The sequence below is a fragment of the Artemia franciscana genome, chromosome 8 (genome assembly GCF_032884065.1).
Source record: "Artemia franciscana chromosome 8, ASM3288406v1, whole genome shotgun sequence".
Lineage (NCBI taxonomy): Eukaryota > Metazoa > Arthropoda > Branchiopoda > Anostraca > Artemiidae > Artemia > Artemia franciscana.
This window is the reverse complement of record NC_088870.1, coordinates 21,790,546-21,811,409: the sequence shown is the minus strand read 5'-3', so window position 1 is coordinate 21,811,409 and position 20,864 is coordinate 21,790,546. Positions and strand designations below refer to the sequence as shown.

At 32.9% G+C, this 20,864-nt stretch overlaps 1 protein-coding gene and 1 long non-coding RNA gene across 2 annotated transcripts; one reads left to right on the top strand and one right to left on the bottom strand.

Moving 5' to 3' along the window:
* Positions 1–2,876: 2,876 nt before the first annotated feature.
* LOC136030139 (neuroendocrine protein 7B2-like) lies at positions 2,877–19,935 on the bottom strand (the record flags this gene model as incomplete). The annotated part of the gene is given in 5 exon segments (XM_065708835.1): positions 2,877–3,095; positions 4,514–4,755; positions 12,545–12,649; positions 17,459–17,619; positions 19,847–19,935. Coding segments are annotated over 5 exon segments (666 nt in total), but the record flags the coding sequence as incomplete, so codon positions are not given.
* Positions 8,154–11,133, top strand: LOC136030140 (uncharacterized). Its single transcript, XR_010618193.1, has 2 exons — positions 8,154–8,285; positions 10,631–11,133. It is a non-coding gene; the product is annotated as an uncharacterized LOC136030140 (long non-coding RNA).
* Positions 19,936–20,864: the final 929 nt, after the last annotated feature.

Here is a 20,864-nt window from a genome sequence, read left to right as displayed (position 1 = left end):
GATGAAGACATTTTCTCGACCATTATTCCCCTATGGGAGATCTCTTACGGTGATAATTTCCAGATAGAGAATTTTTCCTGTGGATATTACACCCCCTTACGAAAAAGCCCTCAGAGAATTCAACCCTACCAAAAATACCTCTGAACAATCCCCCTTGACGTCCCCAAACCTAAAATGGAGTCGCCAACGAGAAAGAAAGATAATTAAACCGAATTTTGTATATGAATTCTGGCAAGTTTCCCCTTGTAAAATATTGTCTGGAAAATTCATCCCAAGAAAATTACCTCCCAACAGAAAATCCTCTTCGTAGAAAATAATCCTTCGCGTAGAAAATAATCCTCCCTACGGAAAATCTCTCTCTCTCCGAAAAACAGCTCTAGCCCTTCCACTACTCAATACTACATGTAAACAGTGGTTAAAGTTCACAGTTTGAAGCCACCCCCTCTTGTTCTGTGGAGGTCAATTCATTCTAAAAGATACAATTATTTGATCTTTGACTAATTTGACCATCTCGAAATTTTGATCGGATGACTTTTGGGAAAATTGGCGCGGGATAGGGCTAGCTACTATCCAATATTTTTGGCTACTTCAGAAGGACACTAGAACTTTTAATTTCGGATAAAATCTCCCACAAAAATTTTCTACCATGGAAAACTCTTCTCGCGGAATTTTCCATTCCCTGCCAAATTTCAATTGAAAATCGCTCAAATTTGGCGGTTAATCGTACTTTCTTGGCAGAGTCGGTAACACAGTATTGATTAAGAAGTACTATAATCAGCTTTAACAAAGGCAGCCTCTTCACATAATCGTATAGAAGGCAAAAAACTATTATAAAAAATGCCCGATACCAATACGCCAGATGCCAATTCGCCCAATACAACTTAAAGCCCTTTCTCCAGGGACCATGAGTCGCAACATCATCAAAAGCATTGTTATTAGAACTTTAAGCTATTCTGAACAAAATGGTTATATCGTAATTTTGATCTCACTACTTTAGGGAGAGGGGAGGGGGAAGGGGGCTAGCTGCCCTTCAATATTTTTGATCACGTAAAAAGAGCACAAGAACTTGCAATTTCCATTAGAATAGTCCGTATACCTTTACGCTAGGTCCATTAGCTTAATACAGTCATCCTTGGGGAAAACATCCGAAAAACAAATAAACGCAAAAAAACAAAATCCCACATTTTGAAGATTTGAGCCTGCACATTCGGCAGTAGAATTCTATAAACGCTGAGTTTTTTGGTGTATTTTATGGGGGTATTTAAGATTTCTTGACTTTTAGGGGATATTCCCCTCTTTCTTTTGACAATCAGGCAAATTTTCTGGGGCTCTTGGCCTTTGACCAGTAGAATTAAACTTGACGAATCTAATATATTTGGAACTACCATAATAGGACAATTTTTTCTATACATCTATGGATGTCGAAGTTCCTCTCTTAGATTTTCAGTTACTATTGAAACTTGCCGCTGCCTAATTAGAGTTCATTACACGAACCGTTTGAAAATGAAGAAAATTGCCAAGAAGAGGATTTGAAGAGTTGGATGATGTTGAATCTTAATTATCAAAAAGAACCACTGCAACGAACCAGGATAACTATTATGCTACAGCAGACCACTGATCACGTATACCCCCTCCCCGATTCTCCCTCTTAGGTGCTCATAAGCAATGTGGTGTAAGTGGTTAACTATGTGCATCCCTAATTTATTTTGTCCACCCAATAAATTTTTCGTAAATAACTCAATTAGACCATGTTTTTACAGAAATTGTCATTCTTTGTATTTTTATTGAATATTGGCAAATTTATCAGTGACATGATACTGAACTGTTTGTCAGGCTACAGTTTCACTGAGTGCTGCTGAGATTAAGTCATAACAAAGGGTTTGAATAATTAACTCTTCAGTTTTATCTTTAAAAGTTTGCTACATCGAGAAACACTCTTGAACACTCTCTGGCTCTTTAAATTTTGCATCAACTGGACAATGGTCGGTACGACCTCAACACCCCAAGGAGCATATGTATCTCCAGACTTTACTATTACAGATATAAAAAATACGGATGGTGTAGCCATACTCCCTGATTTAGCTATAAAATCACAAAAGATGCTCAGAGAAAGTGCCAAATATGTTGCAACTTTTGGTCTCATGATAAAAAATTTCAAAATCTATTACATGGTAAAATTTTCCTTCGCGCGATAAAGCTTGAAACAGTAGCAAATTTATTGTATATTCGTTTATTGATGGACATACATGGTAGCTACAAACTTGACATTCAACATAGAATATCACCAGAAATGACAGTTCATACCAACTGACAAAACAATATTGGGGCGAGCATTAAATTCACGTCACTAAAATCTGAATTTATGGAGCAGTGGTCAGATCAGTTCTATTATATGGAAGCAAAGCATGAGCTATGAAAGCTATTGATGTTGAAGCTCTAAAAGTCTTTAGCCATGGGTGGTTACGGAAAATTTTAGATCTCCATCTTACTAATAAGGTTTTTAATAAGGAAATGAGAAAATAACTCTTCCAGAAGGACGATATAGGTTAAATTACGCATATAAAAAAGACTTGATCACATGGTTTGGGCACATTTATCGTCAGCCCAAAGAATGCCCGAAAACAAAGCTACTGGTCTGCGTTTAACTGTCCTCTGGAGGAAAATGCCCCGAGATTCATCATAAAACCTGGCTAGCCATATTCAGAGCCGATACTTAGCATTTGGGTGGCTTTCGTTGATTCTGATGGAGATGGGAATCGTCTTGGTTACAGATTGTTGACTGAAAATACAACTTATCTTCTAGGTGCCAGGGAGAGCTTCTGTGGTCTACAGGTAGAGTTATGTAAGTATAAAACAACAAAATGTCAACTAAAACCTTTAGATGATTTGATTTAATGGCATACTCTTTAGCTGGCTTACAAAGCAAATAATGATACGACAAATAAGAAAATATTATACACAAAAAATTTAGGTCTTGTCCACACTATATATTCCATAAAACTAAAGTAAAGTAATGAAAAACACCTTTAGAAACTGCCGAAACCTTTTTTTGCTGCAATTGGTAGCTTTTCCCCAACAAGATATGGATTTTCAACCTGCAAGGTATAAATATTGAAGTATTCAATTGAAAAAAACATGCATAATTATAGAAATAAAATGGTGAATCCGTTAAAGAAAAATAAAGAATGAAATAAAAAAGAAAAAATTAGGCTACAAAATGTAGCTCTACATTACTAGTAAGTTGCATTGATTCTACAAAAAAAAGAGGACTGGGAGGGAGAGAAATAGAGAGCAGCTGAGAGTGAAAAAGACAGAGAGGAGGATGGAGGGAGAGTTATGTAAGAACAGGGAAAGATTGTCTTAACGGTACATGGGTCAATCCACCATTTTCTCAAAGAAACAAAACACATCGTTTGGTCATGAGTTACTGTTGCAACAAGAAGCAAAGTTTGAAAAAAGCGGCAGAAGATTCGTGAATTCTATGTAATTTTTCCAAGTTTTTTTGAAATTTTTGAGTACCAAAAAAAGGCTTCTAACGTGAGAGTGGGGAGTTCTGAACTGAAAAATATGTCAAGGGTGGTAAGAGCAGAGGTTGGAAAAAAATTTTCTTTCCAACGTAGAGAAATACCTTTTACCCGAATATTTCAGACCTATGCCTTTTTCATGTATTTCCGTCTTCTAGGTGTGTGTGTACAGGGAAGGTGGCCTCCAATAAGTCCCATTTTCCTCGGATTTTTGGTTAACAGAGCTGAAGAGAGTCTAAAATTAAAGGTATTAAGCTTTCGATTTTGACAGCAATGCCATCTATTACCTCAATATGCAAAACAGAACGTTGGAAAAGAAAAAAAAAATTGTATCACGAACTTTTCTACTTCAAAACTGAGCATTAAAACGTTAGAATGATGTCATCTCGGTTGATTTGAGTGGCTGTTTTACTCGCATATAATGGATTTGCTAACTTTCTCCCTACACCACGATAGCTTATTTGGGAAATTTTACATCCTCCCACACAGCTTTGAATTTATGATGTGTTACGTCATTTCATCAATTAAAATTATTTATATTTATTGTAAATCATGATATTTTATTTTAAAAAATACAAAAGGATCGAAATCATTATTTGTTTTTACACCAATTTAAGCATTTGACTTTTTCAGTAAATCAGATCCTCTGACGCTGATGGCAAGAGATGCAGAAGACATAAAACTTACAGAACATACATGAACTAATGTCGGGCAGAGAAGGTCGAGGGAGAAAAGGAATGCATGGTGGCTGTTTCTTCTTAGTCCAGGGTAGTCTAGGTCTCCACAGTTTTTACTTAAATATTTACAAATTTGTTGAAAATTCCCCGAACAAGAATCTTGGATGCACCTTTGATTTGAACTCATTTGAAAGAACTTAGATTTGATATTTTTCAGCCTAGAAAATATGTTGAAAATTTCAACTTGACACAAATTTAGTACATAATACTTTTTGAATCACAACGAGTAAGCAATGATAAATTAATTCCTACCCTTTTTTCAAAGAACTTCTTTGCTGCCAATGTCTTATGCTCATTTGGGATTTGTTTTATTTCTGCCATTATCCTCCTAAGAGCAGAATTAACTGGTTTTTGGAAACTAATTGGCTGATTTTCTGAACCCCTTGTCGAACAATCAAACATGTGTTCGTTATCACACATGCAGTCTTGCGCAGCTTGGTATGCTCTGCTAAAAGCTGCTGAGTTCTCAAACTGTTCGATGCATCCATCTTTTTCTGTAATAAAAAGAAAAAAGCTAAAGTCACTATCATCTGAAATGACCTTAAGCTGTATTTCCATTCTCCCCAGAGTGCTCGTGCTGAAAATGTGTATACTAAAGATTATAAAAAAAAATGGATCATGATAAATTCATTTGTCTATTCTGAATTTTTGGCTAGATAAATGTAAGAAAGTTACCAATTTTTTGCTGTAAACTGCGTATTTGGATAGTTATTGCCACTTTAAAGATTTTTCCTTTCATTTTTTCTTTTGACAAATTCGTGTGAAATGAGCAAGCCCCCTTTCACATGAAATAGTGAAATTCAAGGATTTTTTTTTTATTTCTTTATGGAATTAACAATTTTGACTTAGTCACATGTAGAATAGGAAGTTAAGATCTTTCCTAGAGGCCCAATTCTCTTACCTCCTATCAAAATTCTCTAAGTTCTCTCATCATCCTGAAAATCAAAAATCCAAGAAAATTTTATTACACTATTTTTTCAATTTGGATGACGCTCCCCTCCACAGGTCTAATGCCGAAGAAAAGTCTCTTATATATTCCTAAAAACTTGGTGTTTTGGTACATACTTTTGTTATTTGAATTTTTGGGAAGATAAAAACTGAAAAAAAAATAAATTTGCCGCTTTAAGCTGCTCAATTGCGTCCTTTTCTCTTTTATTTCTAAAATGATTTTGAAACTCAGAGGATTTTTCTAGGAGGCGGAGCAATGGACTCAGCAACAGTACGAAAAAGCATATATCAAGATATATTTTTAGTTTATTTATGGTATTAATAATTTTTTATTCCGCTATAGGCGGAATAGAACGTCAAGGATCTTCCTAAAATGCCTCCCTGAAAAACCTCCCTTTCTCCCTGAAAAACCGACTTTCCCTGAAAAAAGTTTTTTACTTTCAAGTCCAGAAGAATTTAAATGTTTAAGATGTAAATTGTAGAATAATTTGTTTATTTTTAAGGTTATGTCTGAGCTGCTTAAAAAAAATTCTGCATACGGCCTTACATGAATTTTCATGAGAACAGTCATGCGATTGTCATTTGAACATTTGAAATTTTATAAATTGTCATACAAGTTGAAGGAAAAGTTTGCAAAAACTTCCCATTGGTAGGAGGCGAAAAAAGAACTGGTAATAACCTGAAGCTTCTACCCGTAGCAAGAAACAGGCAGTGGGAACATTTTTCCTATATCAAACAGTTTGCAGTAACGAACTGTAGTAAGGAGTGACCCGGCTCAATAGTAACCGAAACTCTAAAAAACGAAATTTTGATACCAATAGTTACATCAAAAGAATTGAATTTTAATGTTGATTTTAAATATATAAGTTTCATCAAGTTTAGTATTACCCATCAAAAGTTACGAGCCTAAGAAAATTTGCCTTATTTTAGAAAATAGGGGGAAACACCCCCTAAAAGTAATACAATCTTAACGAAAATCGTACCATCAGATTCAGCGTATCAGAGAACACTATTGTAGGAGTTTCAAACTCCTATCTACAAAAATGTGGAATTTCGCATTTTTTGCCAGAAGACAGATCACGATGCGTGTTTTTTTTTTTTTTTTTGTTGTTGTTGTTGTTTTTTTCCCAGAGGTGCTTGTATCGATTCAGTGGTCCTAGAATGTCGCGAGAGGGTTCATTCTAACGGAAATTAAAAGTTCTAGTGCCCTTTTTAAGTGAACAAAAAATTGGAGGGGACCTAGGCCCCCTCCCACGCTAGCTTTTTCCCCAAAGTCACCGGATCAAAATTCCGAGATAGCCATTTTATTCACCATAGTCAAAAAACCTAATAACTATGTCTTTAGGGATGATTTACTACCCACAGTCCCCGTGGGAGGGGCTGCAAGTTACAAACTTTGACCGTTGTTTATATCTACTAATGGCTACTGGGAAGTGTACAGACTTTTTCAGGGTGATTGTTTCAGTTTGGTAGGGGGGAATGAAGGAATTTGTCATGGAGGAAGAGAATTTCAATGAAGGGGACGCAGGACTTTCTAGCATTATTTAAAAAAACAATGAAAAAATAAATATGAAAAGTTTTTTTTCAACTGAAAGTAAGGAGCAGCATTAAAACTTAAAATGAACAGAAATTATCATACATATGAGGGGTTCACCTCCTCTTATTACCTTGCTGTTTACGCTAAGGTATTTTTAGTAATTTCAACTATTTATTCTACGGCCTTTGTGATTCAGGGGTCATTCTTAAGGCATTGGGACAACATTCGAGTTTTAGTGTAAAGAGCGAGGTATTGACGAGGGGGCGAACCCCCTTATATATGTAATAAAAACATACGAATATAGAAGTTTGTTACGTAAGTTAATTCGTAACTTACGTATATCTTTTACTAATGAAAACGTTCGTAAAAAATTAAAAGTTCTAGTTGCCTTTTTAAGTAATGAAAAAATTGGAGGGCAACTAAGGCACCTCCCTCGCTCCTTTTTTTCTTAAGATCTTCCGATTAAAACTAGGAGAAAGCCATTTAGCCAAAAAAAAAATATTATTTTCAAATTTCGTTTTAATTATTTATGTGCGGTAGCGCCAAAATCAAAACATGCATTAATTCTAAAACATTAAAACTTAATGAAACATTAAAACATTGAAACTTATAACGAACAGAAATCACTCCGTATATGAAAGGGGCTTTTCCTCCTCAACTCCCCGCTCTTTAAGCTAAAGTTTGACTCTTTCTCTTAACTACATTTTTTTTAAAACAGTACAAACTTTAGCGTAAAGAGCGGGGCGTTGAGGAGGAAAAGCCCCTTTCATATACGGAATACTTTCTGTTCGTTTTAAGTTTTAATGTCGCTCATTACTTTCCGTTAAAAAACTTGTTTTTTATAGACTTTATCGTCAAAGCCAATGAGTAAATCACAGTATTTTAAATCACAACCACTCAGAGACTATGAACATTTAATGGCACTTTTAGAAATATACCCAACGAGCCCCCTCCTGCATACTATGCACGAGATCTACCACTGATCTATGATGACAAATGCAATATATTCTATGTAGTCTGTAAATTCTTGCACATTCCTTTACTGTCGAAAAATTCTTTGTCTTCATATATTTTTTTGTTTATTCATTTGAGTAATATATTATTTTTGCTGATGGCATACTGAATAGAGAATGATTTACTAAGCAATTGGTAAAAGGCCTGTAATTACACCAATGCTAAATTATCCATCCGAGCTCCAAATGCTAATGTTGTAAATTCATAAAATCTTGACTATACAAAATGCGAATTAGAACACTCCCTTTTACTATAGAAATTTTCAGTTGCTTACTATGTTAAGGAAAGCTAATATGCTTAAAATTGGCATTTTGTTCATTCTATCTTTTATTTACCCTTGAATTACTTTGGTCCAATTTATTGGATGAACCCATAGCCTTGAAGAAATTTTGCTAAAAATCAATAGAAGCCCTGAAATAGTCTAATTGAATTAGGAACTCATTGAAGTGAATATCCAAATATTTCATAGGCTATTCAGTCGTCGTATGTTCTTTGCTAATGGAATTGCACGTGGTATAATTTCAGGTATTTGTTTCTAAATCATCAAATCTCTACAATTACAACAATTTGGGTAACAATAGTTTAGGGACATTGAATAATCTCTTGAATTATTTTAAAAAATCTTGAATTCAAAGTGCCTTGAATAACTTCAATAATATTCTTTTTAGTTTTGAAAATAGTTTCCCATAAGGCAGTGGGAAGTGGGGAAGTGGTGTAGTTTCATATGGTATACATCCACTCAAGTAAGGGAAAAAATACGTGGAAGCTATTCTTAGTCATTATAGCAGAGAATAATTGATTTAGGCAATAAATCACATTTAGTAAGGGAGATGAACACCCCTGACCATCAGCCTACTCACGTCATTGACAAACTCACACATTTAGTTTATCGAATAAGGCCAATTTATTAGCCAGGAGCTAATTTTTGAGTGAGAAGGGTATAGTAAATAATTTCTGAGGTTTAAAACTGAAAAATCTTTTTTAATTAATCTAACCAACAGCACGCATTTGTATCTAGTTTTCTGAACTTCTGATGTTTGTGGAAATTTCTAGTTTATTTAGAGCTCTCCAACTGAGTGGTAGTAAGCTAGAATTGAAATCCTTCGTCAGTGTGGACAGGGTTGCAAGTCCTAGTATCGCTGGCTATTTGGTTTGTATGGGGGGTCAGTGGTGTCACTCTGTAAGATCAGCCAGATTCGAACCAGCTCTAAATGGTTACCTGGAGGAATCGAGGGAAGATAAATAGGAAATTTGTGCAAAAGCACAGGATTACTGGCCCAAAACCCCCCGTGGGTGTCCCGGCTGAAGGGTTGTCAGCTCCCTCAGTAGAGACTGTTCAATCCAGTGCTGTATTCTTTCTTTTATTCTTTTATTCCTGTTTCTACATTCTCAGATTTTTCCTCGTAGGATTTTTTTTCAAAAATACTTTTGCCTGGATCAATACCGTTTTATTCATGATTGCGTTTGACTTTGTAGATATATATGGAAATTATCTTGAAAATTGAGGAGTTTTCGGTAACATGCATACACTTCAACCAGCAATAGTGAATTGAGGCCCAAGTTTTGACTTACTTTGGTGAATCTACCAATGTTAATAGATAGAGTGGAGTACATTTCAACCAAATTTGGGAAAGTTGCATTTAAATTTACCTCATACTGCTTCCAAAAAGTCTATTGGGTAAATTTGTTTCGAAGAGATCTTATATCTTGTGACAATTTGGGGTAAATACTTGCCAAGGGAGAGGAAGACATAAATGTTAAAACGAACTATAAGTGATACACTACAGTGAGAGTCGCTCCTCACTGTAAGTAAGGAGCGACCCAGCTCAATTAACCAAAACACTGATTTCAAATATATACGTTTCAGCAAGTTTAATTTTACCCATCAAAATTTACAAGCTTGAGAAAATTTATCTTATTTTTGAAAAAAAAGTGAAACACACCTTGAAAGCTATAGAATCTTAATGAAAATCACAAAATTAGATTCTACGTATTAGAAAACCCTCTTGTAGAGGTTTCAAGTACTTATCTGCAAAAATTTTGGATTTTGTAATTTTTGCCACAAGAGGGATCACGAATGCGTTTTTGTTTGTTTTTTAATATTTTTTTTCAGGCGTGATTATATCGAATTAGCGATCCTAGAACATCCAAAGAGGGCTCATTCGAGTGGAAATAAAAGGCATAGTGCCCTTTTTAAGTGACCAAGAAAATTAAAGGGCAGATAAACCTCCTCCCGTGCTCATTTTTCCTCCAATTCACCAAATCAAAATTCAGTGATAGCCATTTTGTTCAGCATAGTCGTAAAATCTAAAAGCTATTTCTTTGAGGATGACTTAATCCCCCACAGTCCCCAGGGGAAGGGCTTCAAGCAATGAATTTTGCCCATTGTTTACATATAGTAAAGGTTATTGGGAAGTATACAGACGCTTTCAGCGAGGATTTTTCTGGTTGGGAGGGTGAGGTCAGCGGAGGGGTATAAGTGGAAGAATCTGTTCATGGAGGAATCGTTCATAGGGGAAGAAATTTTACATTAAGGGGGTTCCGGATTTCCCAGTATTATTTAAAAAAGATAAATAGATAAAGAACAAATTAAATAGTTTTTTTTAACTGAAAGAAAGGAGCAACTTTAAAACTTAAAACGAACAAAAACTACTACGTATTTGAGGGGGTTTTTCCCCTCGTCAATGCCTCACTCTTTAGGCTGCGAACCCCTGCGTATGTGTAATAATTTCTTTTTGTCTCAAGTTTTAATGTTGCTCCTTACTTTCAGTCGAAAAAACTTCTTTTTTTTATTTATTTTTTTTTTTTATTAAAGGCTGAAAATAATATAGTAGAAAAGAGCGTTATACAGTGTTACTTTTAAATTTCAGAGGCATGGGAGGTCGAGGACCAATAAACCAAAAAAAGAAACAAGGAGAGGGAAAAAAAGAAGAAAATCCACCAAACGAAAATCTCATCGAAGAGAAAAAAGAAGAAACCAAACAGGACGGCTCGATTTACAATTGGCTACACTCTCAAGAGGGCTTTGGTTGGCTACAGATCTTTGTAATTACAAATTCCGTTATCATTCTTCTCACTCAGTCGGGTCCAAGTATCTTAACCGTAATTAGTGCTCTAAAAGAATCAATTTTTAGGGAATAAAATGGCAAACGGATTTCTAATGGCACGTAATGTCGGCTTGATTGGTATTGTTATCTATTACTCTATGCTTATAATGGAATTTGTAGACAAACACTTCTATCGTAAACTGCAAGACTATGTCAAGACAGAGCAAGTTAAGCTCTTACAGCTAAATGAAGGACTGGGTCGTTGCAGAGATGATTTAGATGTTTGTCCAGCAGAAAATATTTACCAATAAATTATTTCTAAAGAATTTACCTTTTTTACCATAAGGAAAACAGTTTATTACTTCCAGTTTAGTATATGGCACTTCAGATACTATTGTATCTCTTGGTACCTTAGAATAATGTAGTTCAAATCTGTTTTCCCTTTTTTTTCATTTTTGAATTTTCCATAGAAAACATAAATAAAAATTGAGCCATATACAGGAGGACCATTATACTGAGATCTCTAATACAAAAATTAGACAAATAAAAAGCATGGGCCTAGTTTTTAAAGCTCTTTCTTTTATCAAGTCATTTCAATTCCTCTATATATATATTTTTTTTTTAGTCAAAAGAAAACCCAAGCAAGGGAACAAAACCGCTTGTGTTGTCGTCTGCACAATTTTTATAAAATATTTTTTCAAGAATAGTTTTTATGGTAAAATTTTGAAAATTGGTTTCTATAATTATTTTTCATATAGTTCAGATGAAATAATTTTTTCAAGATAATTGGAAACTTAATTATACACCTGTATTATTTTGATCTTTCGTAACTAGGCCTAAGCATGAAAAATCATTAAAATGATAAAAAAGTGTAAGTACGTCCTGATGATAAACGTCAACCTGCGCAAATCTTCAAGAGCGTGTAAATTTGACACTGAGTAAAGAACTGGAAATTTGGGCCTGGAGATCAAGAGCTAACGGTTGAAGTAGTCAAGAAGTCTAAGGTCTTTTCATAACTGAAGTGATTGTGAAGCAAGTAAATTGGTAATTAGAACGCAAAAAATTGCAACCTGGGACCGAAAATGTCCTGCGAGTCGGAAACTCATTCCGAGAAAAACGTCGTTAAAGATTTTAAACGTTCAGTTTCAATCGTTCTGTAGTCCATTTAACAAAATTATATTATCTTGTTTTTTGCTTTTGCTGGTAATGATAATGAAAAAAAGTGGAATAGAATAACTTTACTCTTGGCATACATTGCTTCCAGGGAAAGTGTGTACATGTTGGTTTGGATGAAAACTGAATTTTCTGGTGCTAAGTAGCAGAGGGTCGTACCACTAATACGTGTTCTCCACATAAACTACTTGGGAGAGCGCAAAAAACGACAGATTTTTATGTTTGTTTATATATGCTGAAAATAATAATATAGTTGAAGAAAAAAGATTTGGTATTAGAAATAGAAAAACACGGATAATCCATAAAAAAATCATTTAAGTAAGGAATTGAATAGCAGATATTCCTAGAAAATACTCTAAATATGTGGATTTTGCAGATAAAATGGGTTTACGCCTGCGTGGGAAGAAGCTACTACAACTAATAAGCATGAAATTTAGATTCTTGGTGGTAAAAAGCGCTGATTTATTTTGTGATTTAGTGACTTCTTATTTTGAAATTTAGGACCAACTCAACGGAGGTATAGGTTACATAAGGCATCCGTTTTCCTTTCAAATTTAGACTTACCTGTGTATCCTAAAGGACAAGGATTAGGAGGATTACAGTAGGCAGGTAGATTAGTATCTGATCTTGGTTTTGAGTAGTCTTCGAACTGAAAACCTTCATCATTACCTGAAAGAAAGTTTCAAGGCCGATTCAGTCTTAAACTTCAAGCAAAAATCGTATAAGTAATCGGCTTAAATCCCTTAAAATCTATGACAGCGATTATCATGATTTTGAATTTGTGTTCTTAACCTGACTAAATAAATGATAAAGGTGCATACTCTACGATTAGATATAAATATGCATCTCCTCTATTAATTATCGCAGTGACGAATCATAGAAAAAGAAAAGTAAAAAATCAAATAATTCAGAGCAATTTAAAGTAACCTAAATTTAACTCAAAGAAGAAAAGGTATAAAGAAAAAAATTGTTGCTCCCGGTACCTATAATAATAAAACTAAATAAAGTAATAATAATAAATTAAAAGTAATAAAATTATGAAAATAAAATCAATTTGAAATAACACATATTTGATTATCTTTAGAATAGGCATATGAAAGAATTAAAGGACCAAATCCATACTGCAAACAACTGAAAAAATACGAAACTAAAAATTCTTTGCTCCTATTTGTTTCAGTGCATGATCCATTATTGTTTGATGTTCCTTTACGTGACATAAAAAAAACTTCAAGTTTTTTTACTTCAAGGCCAAACCAAAATATTGAAGAAACACACAAAATGAATATTGCGAGAAAACAACTGCCTCTCTTCTTCAGCACGAACAGAATAATATAATCAAAGAAAATCCCGAAGAAAAAATCGAAAACCAAACACGGAAAATCAACTAAACCAATTAAAAACAAAATTAAAAATTAAAATGTAAATAAAATTCAATAAAAGCCAAATATAATAAGAAAACCAAATACCTAACAACCATAACGTGAGTCATTCGCCAATATCCGTGATTTGCACACGATCCAAAAAATTCTGAACCTTACTATCCGTCGATGGCAGTTCAGAATCTTTTGGATTTTGTGCAAATCCCGGATATTGGCGAATGACTCACTTTATGATTGTAATGTATTTGGTTTTATTTCTTATAAATTCTGGCTTTTATTGAATTTTGTTTATCTATTAATTTTTGTGTTTTTTTAAATTAAGTTTGTTGACTTTCCGCGTTTGTTTTTTGATTTTTTCTTTAGCATTTTCCTTGATTACATTATTTTGTCCACGCTGAAGAACATAGACGGTTGTTCTCTCGAAATATTCATTTTATATGTTCTTCAGTATTTTCTTCTGACCTTTAAATCCCCATTTTGGTCTTTTTTTCTTTATGTTTTCGCCTGTCAATTTACTTTAAGAAATTATCTTCCTTTATGTACTTATATATTGGTTATTTTTCACTTGATTTTATTGTGGGTTTTGTCGATTTGGAATCAAAGTAACTTATTTCGCGTCATTTATCACAAAAGCATGGATATTTCCATGAAATTTCTGTTGGAGGGGGAATATGTTTAGAACTAGCTGTTGGGTTCGCGGGGTATACATTCGTTTTTGAATTGGTATATGATGAAATAAATTTTTTGTTTTTTCTTTTTTTCTTTTTAGTTTTTTTTTGGTTTTACCTTTTTTTAGCTTTTTAGTTTTTTTTGTAGTTTTTATCTTTTTTAGTTTTCTTTTTCTCCTTTATTTTTCAGTTTTTTTTCTTTTTTTAGTTTTTTTTCTTTTTCAGTTTTTAGTTTTTTTTTAGTTTTTTTAGTTTTTTTATTAGTGTTTAGTTTTTTTTTCTTTTTAGTTTTTTTTGTAGTTTTTACCGTTTTTTTAGTTTTTTCTTAGTTTTTTTCTTTTTTAGTTTTTAGTTTTTTACCTTTTTCTTAGTTTTTTTTTAGTTTTTTAGCTTTTTTAGTTTTTTAGTATTTTCTTTTTAGTTTTTTTTTGTAGTTTTTACCTTTTTTCTTTTTTTTCTTTTGTATTAATGCTAAAGCCAAGGTTCGAACCTGGAACCTCTCGGACCTAGAACCTGGAACATAACGCTTTACCAACTCAGCTACTTCGGCTTGAAACATTTACCTTTTTTATTTTTTTTATTTTTATCTTTTTTAGTTTTCTTTTTCTCCTTTATTTTTCAGTTTTTTCCTCTTTTTGTTTTTTTTCCTATTTCAGTTTTTAGTTTTTTTCTTTTTAGTTTTTTTGTAGTTTTTACCTTTTTTTAGTTTTTTTAGATTTTTTTCTTTTTTAGTTTTTTGTTTTTTACCTTTTTTTAGTTTTTTAGTTTTTTAGCTTTTTTAGTTTTTTTAGTATTTTCTTTTTAGTTTTTTTATTCCCTGTGTCCCGGTCTGTATATACATTTGTTTTTGAATTGGTATATGATGAAATAATTCAGACGTCATATGCGGACAGACAGACAGACACACAAACAAACAACTTATTTTTATATATAAAAATAAGTTGTCTGTGTGTGGATCTGTGGATCAGGTGATGTCATGTTTGTTCGCATATGACGTCTGAATTATTTCACACTAATACAAAAGGAGAAAAAAACTAAAAAAGGTAAAAACTACAAAAAAAACTAAAAAGAAAAAAAAACTAAAAAAGCTAAAAAACTAAAAAAAAACTAAAAAAAGGTAAAAATCTAATAACTAAAAAAAAAAAACTGAAAAAAATAAAAAAAGGCAAAAACTACAAAAAAAATAAAAACTAATAAAAAAACTAAAAAAGCTAAAAAACTAAAAAAACTAAAAAAACTAAAAAAAAGGTAAAAAACTAAAAAAAACTAAAAACTAAAAAAGAAAAAAACTAAAAAAAAGGAAAAAACTGAAAAATAAAAGAGAAAAAGAAAACTAAAAAAAATATGAATAAATATATATAAAAATAAGTTGTTTGTGGGTTATGTCTGTCTGTCTGTCTGTCGAGTGACGTCGTGTTTGTCCGCATATGACGTCTGAATTATTTCACACTAATACAAAAGAAGAAAAAAAAACTAAAAAAGGTAAAAACTACAAAAAAAACTAAAAAGAAAAAAAACTAAAAAAGCTAAAAAACTAAAAAAAACTAAAAAAAGGTAAAAAACTAAAAACTAAAAAAACTGAAAAACTAAAAAAAGGCAAAAACTAAAAAAAACTAAAAACTAATAAAAAAACTAAAAAAGCTAAAAAACTAAAAAAAACTAAAAAAACTAAAAAAAGGTAAAAAACAAAAAAAAACTAAAAACTAAAAAAGAAAAAACTAAAAAAAAGGAAAAAACTGAAAAATAAGAGAAAAAGAAAACTAAAAAAATATTAATAAATATAAAAAATATAAATATAAATATAATATAAATTAGCAATCAACAAAGCACCGAGACACAAATGACGACCGGGACACAGGGAGTATAAATGACGACCAGGACATAAGTAAAAAAAAAACTAAAAAAACTAAAAAAATGGTAAAAACTACAAAAAAACTAAAAACTAATAAAAAAACTAAAAAATCTAAAAATCTAAATAAACTAAAAAAGAAAAAAAAGAAAAAAGGAAAAAAATAAAGGAGAAAAACAAAACTAAAAAACGAATGTATATACAGACCGGGACACCGGGATACAAATGACGACCGGGACACAGGGAATATAAATGACGACCGGGACACAGGGACACAACTACAATGGGGACGCCGGGGGGCACAGGGGGATATAAATGACGACCGGGACACCGGGACACAAGGAATATAAATGACGCCCGGGACACTCAAAGAGAAATCACAGACTGGAACACCGGGACACAAATGACGACCGGGACACAGGGAATATAAATGACGACCGGGACACAGGGACATAACTACAAAGGGGACGCCGGGGTGCACAGGGGGATATATAAATGACGATGGCGACTCAGGGAATGGTCGATTAGCAATCACCATCAACAAAGCTCAAGGGCAATCATTAGAATCATGAGGTATAGATCTGAATACGGATTGTTTTCCCATGGACCATTATATGTTGCATGTTCAAGAGTCGGTAAACCTGACAATCTATTTATATGCACAGACAATGGGACAGCAAAGAATGTTGTATATTCGCAAGTTTTACGTAGTTAAAAACACACACACATATATATATATATATATATATATATATATATATATATATATATATATATATATATATATATATATATATATATATATATATATATATATATATATACATATATATATATATATATATATATATATATATATATATATATATATATATATATATCTATATTCACAGGTGGGACATAGGGACACAACTACAATGGCGCGTAACTAATATGGCGCGTAACGACTTACGCGCGCGGGGGGGCTTGGGGGGGCGCGAAGCGCCCCCACCAACTAGGTGTTGGGGTGGCGCGAAGCGCCACCCCAACAGCTAGTTTTTATATATATAGATTTATGATGCTAAGAATAGATTAAGTACTTGGGGGGTATAATAAAAATAAAAACTGAATTTAGATATGGTTTATTGCCTTCTGAAAGCCTTATATGCCTTATGTAACAAAATTTCATTATTAGACGGAACAGAATTGGCAAAAACAAGACCTATAAATGAATTTGAAATAAAATATTTATTTAAAAATGGATAAAGAAGCGAATGTCTATAGTGCATTAGAAAAAGTCACAGCCTAATGAGTGGTGATTTTGAACTTAAAACCACCGGCTGTTAACACAAATTAGCAAAGGGTATAAAATACAGTGACTGTTATTTGGATTATAGGACTATATTGAAATATTTTATATTTATTTGATGATTTTGACCATTTCTATGTGGAATATTGATAAGCTTTTTGCAATTCCTAACGTAGGAAAGTGTCATTTTTCATAAGATTTCTGCTCTTTGGAAGTATTGTAGTTGCAGGAATTTACAACCATAAGCAATTTGAATTAACTCGTGGTGATATCGATTTACTTGAAAAATATTACCTCCAGATGACTTAAATCCTAAACTACTATGACGTAAGTACTCGGAATCTCGTATTGATTGGTGTTTCAAGCCAGTCAGGTCTAAGTCAAATGGAACTTCTTCGTCGTATTCGTCAGGGGATTCTTTCAACTCCTCTTCAAGGTAAATATCATTGTTAATCCTAAATATAAGGATAATTAATGCAAAAGTGGAAGGCTATAAAAACAAAAACTTAGTATGCATGGTATTGTATTTAAAAATTAACCTGAAAAGACCCCTACCCCATAAAATCTTCAAAGTATCAGACGAAATCAGAGGCATGCCTATAGAAAAGGCCATACGGCTCCAACGTTTTATGGTTTATTAACTATTTATTCCAAGAGGAAAAGTCGTCGTATAGACTTCAAAGGGGGGCTCATTCAATTGGGAACCGGGAGTTCTAGTGCCCTTTGACAGAGTCAAAAGTGATTGAAGGGCAACCAGGCCCCCACGCCCTTTTCCCCCAAATACATCCGATAAAAATTTTGAGGAAGTCATTTCTTTAAAAACAGTTCAAAGATCATACAACAAAAGCTCCGAGGTCGACGTAACCCTCAGAGGTCCAGGGGCAGGCGTTGAATATTACGCCCTGAGGGCAAATATGGTTCCCACAGAAAGGACGGTCGTATGAACTACAGAGAGAGCTTATTTGATTAGAAATTGAAAGTTTTAGTTCACTTTGTCAGTCAAAAGAGATCAAAGGGCAACTAGTCCCCCCCCAGCGTCCTTTTTTCTCAAATGCATCAGATAAAAGTTTTGAGATAACCTTATGGTTAAAAATTGTCAAAAGGTCAGATAACGAAACTCCAGTGTCGACACGACCAGGATCTTATGGAAGGGATGTTTGTATAAGCTTCAGAGAGAGCTCTTTGATTGAAAATTGAAAGTTCTTACTCACTTTTAAAAAATTAAAAGTGATCAAAGGGTAGCTAATTACCCACCCCACGCATCAGATACAATTTTAAGATAGACAGTTTGTTAAAAACAACAGATAACAAAAACTAGTGTGCCAACACAATCCTTCAGAACCAGGGGGCAGGCGCTGTAACTCATGCTCTGGGGGCATATATTGTTCTTATGGAAGGTATGGTCGCATAAACTCAAGAGAGGGCTCATTTGATGAGTGTAGAAAGTTCTAGTTCACTCTTTAAGAGTCAAAAGTGATCGACGCTTTGATACCTTGGTTACTTGAACGCTTTCTTTAATTTTTTATACTTTTACTTTGATATTGTTACTTTGGCACTAGTTTTGATACTTTGATGAACGTTTGATGTTGAAAAAAAAAATTTGATTTTCAAGCAAGGAATTTTCGAAAAAGAATTTTGTAAAGAAAATTAAAAGCCACATTAGACTTAAGAACAGCAGATACAAATACCTGTTAAAATTCAAACTCAAAACGACCAGAAGTTACTATTAACGAGTAAATGATAGTAAATGAAACAGATATTAAATTAAAAATCATAGTAAAAAATACAAACAACAACTACTAATGTAAAAGAATAAACAAATCTAATAGAGTAATGCTTAAGTTTAATATGCAAATCAAGCTTAAAACGAAAAAAAAAACACATTTTGCTATTGAAGCATAAATAAAACCCAAAACGATATACATTTGTTATGGCAAAAGCAATTTTTATGCTAAGTTCAAATGGGCTCAGATTCCTCAGAATTAAGCAGTAGGCCTACATCTTATTGGAGGCTTTGTAGAAGATATCACCAACACTTAAACTGGCTTCAACAAAATACAAGGGTTTGATGCAGGACAGATGTAAGACTGCCAGTTAGGCATTTTTCAATACCATTATTAGAACTCTGTAAGTCTCGAGGTTTTTAGTGGCTATTTTAGTGAAAATAGGTCACTACACAGGTATTAAGCTCGTCATGCGATAATTTTATTATGCCACATAGAAGTGGAACTAGAGCTGGTTTCCCTATTAGATTTCCCTGTCCCCATGCATAAAACTCTATTCCAGGAAGCATTCGGGTGGCCGAGCACCTTGGGTTATTTAAAGGTAATTTAAGAAAATATTTACTAGGAAAACGTTCTTAGTTTTATTTATTTACTATTATTGTTCCTTTTGTTTTTTTTAGGGTAGAATTGTTTATGAGAGATTGATCATCGTTTTTATTTTGGTTATATCTGCCCTGTCAAAAGTGCATTTTTGTATTCTTTTTGGGTTGGTTATTAGTAACTTAGTTGTTATGTTTTTGTTTGTAAATAAAAAACTGAATTTAATTCCATTAAATTATTATAATTGTTACTGGCTCATCAGAGAATTTCACAATATACAATCATTAAATTGATTTTAAAATCTTCATCTACATTTTGAAAAGTTTCTATAATATACAAAAGATGATAATTCACTTACCTTGGACTTTCGGCCCATCTTTTGGCGGTTTCGCCCTCTAGGTCTTCTAGTAGGGATTTTAAATAAGCTCTCTGAAGCAGCCCAGGGTCCTGAGGAAAAATTTTTTGTCTAATTAAAAGACTATTTTTAACCAAAGAGCTGAAAAGTATTTTAAAATAAATATTTTTTTTGTTAAAAAGGACTTTTTAGCTGTCCTTCGCCAATTTTGAATTAAGCAGTTATTGTCAACTAGTCCAGAGACACAGTTAAAACTTTATTCTTATCTACTGATCTTATTTTGATAAGATTTAAAGTGTATAGGGATAGAAACAAATTTAACCTTGTTTTCAAAGCCAAAACCGAGTACCTATTTACAAGAGTTATAAAAGCTAGGAACTATGTCCAGCAAAAAAATGAAATGACAAAGAAGGGAATGAAAGGGTGACTTCAGAAAAACTTTTTACTATTAACCTGCGTCACTCCTTACTTACAGTTCTGTACCGCGAACTGTCTGATTTAAAGATAGAATTATCATATATATTTTCTATATATATAAATATATATATATATATATATATATATATATATATATATATATATATATATATATATATACTAGCTGTTGGGGTGGCGCTTCGCGCCACCCCAACACCTAGTTGGTGGGGGCGCTTCGCGCCCCCCCCCAAGCCCCCCCGCGCGCGTAAGTCGTTACGCGCCATATTAGTTACGCGCCATTGTAGTTGTGTCCCTATGTCCCACCTGTGAATATAGATATATATATATATATATATATATATATATATATATATATATATATATATATATATATATATATATATATATATATATATATATATATATATATATATATATATATATGTTTTTAACTACGTAAAACTTGCGAATATACAACATTCTTTGCTGTCCCATTGTCTGTGCATATAAATAGATTGTCAGGTTTACCGACTCTTGAACTTGCAACATATAATGGTCCATGGGAAAACAATCCGTATTCAGATCTATACCTCATGATTCTAAT